This window comes from Terrapene carolina, unplaced genomic scaffold (genome assembly GCF_002925995.2).
Source record: "Terrapene carolina triunguis isolate 2854851 unplaced genomic scaffold, T_m_triunguis-2.0 Scaffold139, whole genome shotgun sequence".
NCBI lineage: Eukaryota > Metazoa > Chordata > Testudines > Emydidae > Terrapene > Terrapene triunguis.
In genome coordinates this window covers 2,205,915-2,215,484 of record NW_020664490.1, presented here as the reverse complement: position 1 = coordinate 2,215,484, position 9,570 = coordinate 2,205,915, and the positions used below count along the sequence as shown (strand labels likewise).

The window sequence follows — 9,570 nt, the reverse complement described above, 5'->3', positions numbered from 1 at the left end:
AACATATTTAAGTTAAATTGGTCTTTTAAATAACTAAACGGAACATAAGTTTACCTCTTGTTGTTTAAAGTGAACTATTAACAGCTTTTCCCCGAGCCCCGTGATACAGCTTTGTTTAGTTAATAGTCCTTGATTTTATTCATAGGGAACCATGTCTCATTTCGTAGGGAATTTTGTGGGGGGGAAAATGGCTAACTGCTGGCTTTGTTTTCTTGATGCAGGCAGTGCAGTCTGAAGAGCTCAGATCACACAGTAGATGTGAAAACAAGGCAAGAAGAGGTGCAGTAGATGAAGGGCTGGGACCTGGGACAACTGAGGAAGATGGTATTGTGGATCTGAGCCATAGCACCTTCTGCCCTCATGCTAATGGCATTGAGGACATGACAACATTTCAGAATGGCTGCGGAAATGGCACCACTGTTACCTGTATAGTAATGGATAATAAAGAACCAAGAAGTATAACTAGCAATGGGGGATGCTATAGCAACAACAGTGCTGAAGAGGAAATACAAGATGACCATCTCAGCCCTTCAAAAATCATGCGCTTTTTCTCTACCCCTAGAAAACGAACTACCTCCAACTCAGAAAGGCCTCGTTCTCTGATTGTGATGAGCAGCTCTTCAACGTGGAATGCTTTGTCTTCCATTAGAAAAATGGGATCTTTCAAGAAATTAAAATCTTCAGTTCTTCAAGGAATTCAGGCCAGAGAAAGCTCAGATGGCTTAAATGAGAACACTGTGGGAAAACATGTCTTGAATGGTGCAGTGGTGAGAGTTCAGACTAACCGGTATTCTTATTCGGGGCCTTTACATGATTCCCATAATGCAGTGGATGGTTTGGCTTCTGATTGCTCTGATGTAGAGGAAAGTGATGATTCCTTCCTGAGGAATACTCACCGATCACGCAGTATCAGACGCGCCTATGGTGTTGGCCGCATCAATTTATTAGACACCGATAAAATTCAGAGTCAGCAGAACTGCACGAGGCCAACGTCTCCCATCACCCAGGAGCCAAAGATCTGTGAAATTTTAGTGAAAGATCCCGAAAACAACAGGATTATCTACAGGAGAAGCAAAAGCACAGATAGCTTAAACTTTCTGAAAAAGAGCTCGTTCAAACGAAAGTCCACCTCAAATCTCACTGACCTCAAGATTGCAAGTGAAAAGCAAGTGCCACAAAGGACAGTAAGCACTTCCTCTGCTGACTCCGACAAAACCAGTGGAAACCCAGAGAGACGGTCAAAACGCTGGAAGAGCCCTATCAGAGCAAAGGATTTTGACAGAGTTCTGAAACTTGTAAGCAATGTTACAGATGTTGCATGGAAGAAAGATGGTCCTATGAGCACGACGACTCCTCTGAACGAACAAAACCAGAGAACAAGGCCAAACAGCAGACTACATGACGACTACTCCCGCAGGGTTTCTAGTAGCAATGAAAATGACAGACGGAGGTGCATTTCCCCTGTGTGCAGTCCAGATTCTACCTTTTCTGGAACTCCGCATCTTCATAGTCCAACTGTTTCTCAGGATACAGACACTGAAACAAATGTATTTACTGGTGAGGCCAACAGCTTCAGGACATTATCATGTGTCTTAGATGATGTTCGTTCCTCACACGCTTTTAACAACTTTAGTGCACTTCCTAATGAAGTGTTTTATGTAGACTCTGATGAACCAAAAAGTACCAGCCAGTTTACGTGTGAATCTGAGCAGCCTAGCATTCCTCTTAGGCCCACTGCCCCTAAACCTCAGAGCCCCAGTGCTGAGAAGGTCAAGTGCAATATTAATTTCCATTGCCCGGATCGTCACAGTACATTGTCACTGAGCTCAATGGAAAGCGAGGAAAGAGTTGAGTTACCTGCTCCGAAGTTGGGGAGAAATCCTGTTTGCCTCCAGGACTCAGTGCAAACTGGGTACTATGATGATGGAAATGAAGACAGTGGCATAAGCAGCCACTCTCAGCTGAGCCTCAATTTAGCTTCTGGTACCGAAGAAAAGAAGGAAGAGGTAAGAAGGAAACCAAACCCCACTATATGTTAGATGTTCAGTTGCAAGGTTTGTTTTTATTCATACAAAAATGACAACCTGAATGCTAGGAGCTGTTGCAGCTTGTTACTGCTAAAATATGCTGACAGCCAGCAAGCAATGATTTTTTTTAATTTATTTATTTAAATACCAGGTTTGGAAGCTAACATCAAATTATTTTTCCCTGTGCATGTTAATATTAAAGAAAGTGTTGGCAGCAAAGCTGCTCAAGTACATTTTCAAGGGCAGTTTATTATGGCCTGCGGTTATACCACCTTGTGACGTGATCATGTTGGATTTTACCAAACTAAGCCAGGACTGTCTGGAGAACACTTAAGTGGTGCTCTGTGCAGTCATGTTAATTCAGTAGGTCGCACTCTTCCCTTGGACCAGAAAATGTTAATGTTTGTAGAGCACAAAGGGGTTGAAAAGCACAACATAAATCAAACCTCTAGTTGTTTTTACTGTGCATTACCAGCAATGATTGTTGGTAAATGAATGAAATATTTGGAGGCATATTTCAAAAGCAGTCAATTATTTTACCTGTAGTTGTCTATTAATGTTTTTAAAATGATGGGCGGAAACTTAATATGTTGCTATTAACTATAATTGATTTCATTGCGCCTAATTAAAAACTTACCACTGTCAATGGATGTGGCCAGTTATAGTGCTTCATTTTTGAGTAAATGGGACACAGTTAAGGTCTTATGTACAGTGTGGGTTTTGCACTAGGCTGAATCAGTGCAGAACTCTAGTGTAGACATCCTGCACCTGTTTAAACTGTGACTTACCTCACTTTCAAAGTGCAACTGGTGCAAGTCACAGTTTAGACTGACGCAGCCCATCTGTGCTAAGGGTATACAACTACATTGGTTTAACTGCACCAGTGCACCCAAAAACAAAACAAAAACATTGTACATAAGGTCTCTCCCTTTTGTATCCCAGATGAAAAGTTTATAAAATCAGAAGATTATGATACGTTCTGCTGCCTCCTGTTTGTCAGAATGACCATTATACTGTCTACAAAAATGTGGAGTGCCGGCATTAATTATAAATCACAAAAATCTCAGCTAGTCAAATTATAGATTTATGAGATGGGTGAGGATTTCTTATGTTGTTGAAGCCTGATGCATTTTGTAAAAAGTGACTGTAAATATTCATTATAAGCAGCATCTTTCTTCTGGACAAAGTAATACAATTAAAATAGCTTAGATTACTGTGATACTCCCAATTGTGGTAAAATTGGGAAATGATATGTAATAATGTATATGCATCAGGGCAGTAGAAGAGTTTCTCATTAGTTCTTGGGATGACAAAACCAGTCCGCTTCATTCTGCAGTTTTCACACCCAGAGTGCACGTGCCGAGATGCTTTTTAACAGCCTGGAGACATGAGAATGCTAATGTATGTTTATGTATGTCAGTTGCATTTCCTGGAAACTATATGTAGCAGTTAAATGACAGAATTAATGCTACCTAACTGCCATCTAGTGGTGAACTATAACCATGACATCATCAAGCACTGAATCCAAACTCCTGCCTTCCCCTCCCAAAATAACTTGGCACTGCTGTAAAGACATGGGTTTTGATGTATGTGTACATCAGACATATAGGTTATTACTAAATATTGTATTATGTCCTGTTTTCTGACACTATCTAAAAATAACCAAATCTTGGTGTTAATATTGACTATGATTTTTACCCGTGAGGATGTGGAGTACTTCTGTGAGTTTTTTTTGCAGTTTATCTCCTTCAGTTGTCTAAACTGAAATGCACACCCTGCACTAGTGGTAGTTATGTATTTTGAGACCTATCAGATGGTAATACCCATGAGAGGCAGATGAAGAACTCAGGAAAATCCAGTGAAGTTTCTGACTAATGGCCCCCTCAGCCTCAGGGCATTCAACCATTGGCTTCTCTGCCCATGCCTGCACAAAGGAAATGTTTGTGCCTTTTGTGAGGAGGATACAGGCATGGAGCGGAAGCTAATAATGCAAGGAGCAATGTTAACTTGGTGGATACCTGGATACAAATTGTGCATGGAACCTGCCCTCCACGGCGAGTGGAAACTTTCTCTTCTCTTCTCTTCCTATCTGCTCCCCACCTCATCCAGAGCCATAAAGCCATAGTCACTTCGAGGTTTGGTCTACACTACCAACTTATGTTGGTAGAACTACATCGCTCAGGGTGTGGATTTTCTGCACCCCGAGTGATGTAGTTATACCAGCCTAACCCCTGGTGTAGACAGTGCTATGTCAAAAGGAGGGCTTCTGCTGTCAACATAGCTACTGCCTCTCAGGGACATGGAGCTCCTACGCTGACAGGAGAAGCTCTCCCATCCGCATAGATAGTGTCTTCACTAAGTGCTACCGTCAGCGTAGACAATCCCTGAGTTGCCATGGATGGGAGGGAGAGCATGCTCTGCTCTCTCCACATTTCCCAGCAGAGTGGAGCTATGGCATCTGCTTTGTGCCCAAGTTTACAGTCACCTCAGATGTCAGAAATATTTTAAATCTGTGCTTATTCAGCCAGTAGGCTTGACCCTGAATGCCACGTGACGACATGCTGGTTTGAACTTTTGACTGGGATTCCTTCATAGCTTTGCTTTCTACCTCTCCATTACAGCATTGCATTCCCCCCGCCCCCCAAAATGCCTTTGTGGCAGTTTCAGAGCATTCAGAATAAGCTATCATTTTAAGATATAACTTTGGATAGCATGAGTACACAAATCTTAGGATGGAGTCCTAATTATAAATACAACACGCTGATGGGCTATCCTCCAAAGGTTCAGAGTTTCACTGGATCTTATCTGTACACTTATGCAATGCATCCATTAGCATTCTGTGGTCACATCTACATAATTAAATATACAATACACATCATGCTGAACAGAGATGGGCCCAGGCCAAAACCACAGAGCCCCAGCAAATTTGGGGAAAGTTCAGATCCAGATTTTAACTTTGTGGTACAGGCCGGTATCTAATACAGTTCAGTTTGAATCTTATACAGACTCCATCTAAGCGTAATCGACATGTTCCTTTGCCTCAGGCCCCAAGCTGTTCTTAGGTAAGTTGGTTTAAGATAAATCCCTGAAAGTTACCTAAATGCTTGTTACTAAAAGGTCAACCCAAAAAATTTAGGTAAGGTCAAAACACCTCAACGGAGAGTTTTATGTTGAGGAATTGCCTTGATATGGGGCAGAGGGAATGAGATACCTACTTGGATAACCTATTTGTCTTCTAACAGACAAATCTACATCATCATACTTAGTAGCACTATTGCTCATAGCTCTGCTGCAGCCTTTTCTGGATCTATTCTTCTTTCTCTTGCTATTCCAGCACCTGGCTGTTTCCTTCTCCCAGAAGTTGGGTGACAAGGACATAGCGCACTTATCCCAAATGTGTTTTTGTCTGAAGTGAGTTATGGGTGATCTAAGCCCTGAGACTACAAGCTGTTCTGCAGGGGCAAACTCTTGCACCCATGAGGAGCCCCTTGAAGTCAGATGTTAGCCTGTGCAGATCAGCATGAAGGATTGGGGCTCTACTCAGCTACTGAATTCAGGAAGCAGAAGGTTGAGGCCATTTTATTTATTTATTTATTTTAAGGCCTTGTTTTGGGTGCTCCCTAGAGCATATATCCTTGTCAATTTCACTACAGATGTCCACTGTCTTTGGTTGTTACTGTCAGTGGAGCAGTAAGGGCTACCCTGGAAACCCCTACTCCTGGCAGTCCTTACCCAAGTACTTCCAACCAAGCTGAGGGGCAACTCATGTTTGGCTAATGTAGATCAACTATAGTATTAAAAACAGAGTACTTATGTGAGCAAGCGTTTGCAGGGTCTGTCCCTTAATGAAAGAGACTTCCTTGGTGTCTCTACATTTCCAATCTGACCACCTTGTTTCTCTTAAACTCAGCTGAGTCCTGTGTTCTTTTTAGCCTTCTCCTTTTCAAAGGACTGGCAAAAGTTGTTTAAAGGTCAAATAGCCAAGTGTTGGGGTATTTCTACACTACAATTGCACTGTAGTATAGCTGCTTCTTGTATTGACAGAAGGGGGTTTTCTGTCGATGTAGTTAATCCATCTCTTTGAGAGAGGATAGCTAGGTTGACAGAAGAATTCTTCTGTCAATCTAGCTCATCTATGATGGGGGTTTATGTTGACCTAACTATGTTCAGAGTGTGAAATTTTTCACAGCCCTGAGTGTAGCTAGGTTGATCTCATTTTTAGGTGTAGATCAGGCCTTAGTTGCCCTACCCAGTCAATTAGTAAGTACTTATCAGAGAACTAGCAAATAAACTTCATGAAACTTTGTTAATCTATATCTGTGACTAGAACTGAAAATTAAGGCCTTGTCTACACATGCAAATTGTCCTGATTTAACTAAATTGGCAAAACTCCCCTGTGGGGACACTTAAATCAGCTTAAGAATGCCTTATGTTAATTCAGTTTGTCAGTTTTTTCAGCTATAATGGAGTGACTTAAGAGTGTCCACACAAGAGGATTGCACCAATGTAACTAAATCTGTTTAGTTAAATTGGTGAAGTTTTTGTGTGTAGACAAGATCTAAATTCCCCCCAGATACCAGGATTTTGCTGCCCTTGCTGAGATCTAGTTTCCTCTGCATTATGCTTTTCTATAGCACTTGTAACGCACATTTTGCTTTCAGCTGGCATCAATAGATGATTAAGTATGATGATGGGTTTGGAATATTTCCCATGCTCTTGGCCTCCCTAAAGACGAGTCCTATGGAAGATGTGGAAATGACCGAAGTGTTAAATGACTTGTTTGTTTTAGTTTTCACCAAAAAGGTTAGTAGCAATAGTGAATGCCAGTGGAAAATAAGGTGGGATCAGAGGCTAAAATAAGGAAAGAACAAGTTAATTTTTAACTTAGACAAGTTAGATGTCTTCAAGTCACCAGGGCCTGATGAAATACATTGGAGAATGTAGGTTCTGACTCCCTGGGTGCTCCAGGGCTGGAGCACCCATGGAAATAAATTAGCAGGTGCTTAGCACCCACTGGCAGCCAATCTCTCCCCTTCCCCACCAGCGCCTCCTGCTTTCCAGCGGCTCTGCCGATCAATTTGTCTCCCTCCCTCCCAGTGCCTCCCGCCTGCGTTACCAGCTGTTCCGCGGTGTACAGGAGGCACTGGGAGGGAGGGGGAGGTGCGGGGATGGGGCGTGCTTGGGGAAGTGGGGTGGGAAGAGGCAGGGCAGGAGTGGGGCATTGGGGGAAGGGGTGGAATGGAGGCGGGGCCAGTGGTGGGGTGGGAAGAGGCGGGGGTGGGAGCGTGGGGGAAGGGATGGAGTGGGGGTGGGGCCTAGGGCTGAGTGGGGGTTCAGCACCCCCCAGGACAATTGGAAGTTGGCGCCTGAGTTCTAGAATACTCAAGGAGCTGACTGAAGAGGTATCTGAGCCATTAGTGATTATCTTTGAAAAGTCATGGAAAATGGGAAAGATTCCAGAGGACTGGAAAAGGGCAAATATAGTGTCCATCTATAAAGAGGAAATAAGGACAACCTGGGGAATTACAGACTAATCAGGTTAACTTTAGTACCTGGAAAGATAATAGAACAAATAATTAAGCAATCAATTTGCAAACAAAAAAGATAATAAAGTGATAAGTAACTAGCAGCTTGGAAGAACAAATCATGTCAAACCAACCTAATAGATTTGTTGGGGGGGGGGGGGGGCGGAGGGAGGGAAAATCGGTAGATATGGTATATCTTGATTTTAGTAAGGCTTTTAATACTGTCTTGCATGACCTCCTCATAAACAAACTAAGGAAATACAACCTAGTTGGAGCTACTATAAACTGGGTGCATAACTGTTTGGAAAACAGTTCCCAGAGAGTAGTTACAGTAGTTCACAGTCAAGCTGGAAGGGCATATCGAGTGCGGTCCAACAGGAATCAGTTCTGGGTCTAGTTCTGTTCAATATCTTCAGCAATGATTTAGATAATGGCATAGAGAGTACACTTATAAAGTTTGCGGATGATACAACTAGGGAGGGGCTGAAAGTGCTTTGAAGGATAGGATTAAAATTCAAAATGATCTGGAGAAAAGTAGGATGGAATTTAATATGGACAAATGCAAAGCCCTCCACTTAGGAAGGAACAATCATTTGCACACATACAAAATGGGAAATGACTGAAGGAGGACTTCAGAAAGGGATCTGGGGATCATAGTGGATCACAAGCTAAATATAAGTCAACAATGTAACACTTGCAAAAAAAGCAGATCTCTTTCTGTGATGTATTAGCAGGAGTGTTGTAAGCAAGACACGAGAAGGAATTCTGCTCTACTTCATGCTGATTAGGCCTCAACTGGAGTATTGTGTTCAGTTCTAGGGTCTGAATTTCAGGAAAGATGTGGACAAATTGGAGAAAGTCCAGAGAAGAGCAACAAAAGTGATTAAAGGTCTAAATAATATGACCTATGAGGGAAGATTGAAAAACCTGAGTTTGTTTAGTCTGGAGAAGAGAAGACTGAGAGGGGACATAACAGTTTTCAAGTACGTAAAAGGTTGTTAAAAGGAGGAGGGAGAAGAATTGTTCTACTTAACCTCTGAGGATAGGACAAGAAGCAATGGGCTTAAATTGCTGCAAGGGAGGTTTAAGTTGGACATTAGGAAAAACTTCTGAACTGTCAGGGTGCTTAAGCACTGGAGTAAAATTGCCTAGGGAGGCTGTGGAATCTCCATCACTGGAGATTTTAAGAGCTGGTTGGACAAACACCTGTCAGGGATGGTCCAGATAATATTTAGTTCTGCCATGAGTGCAGGGAACTGGACTAGATGACCTCTCGAGGTCTCTTCCAGTATTACAATTCTATTATTCTAAGATGCACACGTTATTGTAAATACTACCGATGACATACAACACTTTACTGGCTTGATTGTGGACTCGCACGTACCACTGAAGTTGCTGAAATTAGTTGCTGGTCTAAATTTGCCACAGCAGAGGAGACCAAACTCTCTTCTGCATAGGCTCTGTCTACCACAAGCATGACAGCACAAACTACTCCATTTAAGCAGCCTTAGTGGTAATTTGGGGAAATTACATCAACTTTATTATAATTCAAGCACAGTGCTCTACCTGCAGGACAATGAAGAATTATAAATCTAAAATATAGCAATTGCAGCTCTGTGTAACTAAGGTTGAGTGATGCTTTTTATCTACAGGTTAACTATTCTAGGTGCTCTAAAATCCACGTGCTGACTTGGACTGTGTTGAAATTTGCTGTGCCTCATGAGGGTGCAGGACCGGGTTAGTGAGTTGTAGTCATCTGAGCAATTGGCTCCTGAGATATAGCCCCCTACAAAATCAGTTGTTTACAAAATCACCTTGTTCTTCTAATGTTTTATTGCACACATCTGGGGTTCAAACCATGGCTCTAATCCTCCAGGTTGGCACATACTAGTCATGCCTAAGGCATGATCTACACCTAAAACGTAGATCGACCTAGTTATGTTGCTAAGGGCTGTGAAAAATTTCACACCCAGTGCTCTATAGTTAGATCAATCTAATCTAGGGTTACCATACGTCCG

General features: G+C 42.3%; 1 protein-coding gene across 2 annotated transcripts in view; it reads left to right on the top strand.

Moving 5' to 3' along the window:
* Positions 1 to 294: 294 nt before the first annotated feature.
* The window catches only part of LOC113406789 (spermatogenesis-associated protein 13-like), a 71,460-nt gene continuing 62,184 nt past the window's right edge, over positions 295 to 9,570 (top strand). For both annotated transcript variants that reach the window (XM_026653499.1, XM_026653500.1), the window contains exon 1: positions 295 to 2,006. In XM_026653499.1, the coding sequence (XP_026509284.1) occupies positions 381 to 2,006 (1,626 nt within the window). In that variant the 5' untranslated portion in view covers positions 295 to 380. The remainder of the gene's footprint in view (positions 2,007 to 9,570) is intronic.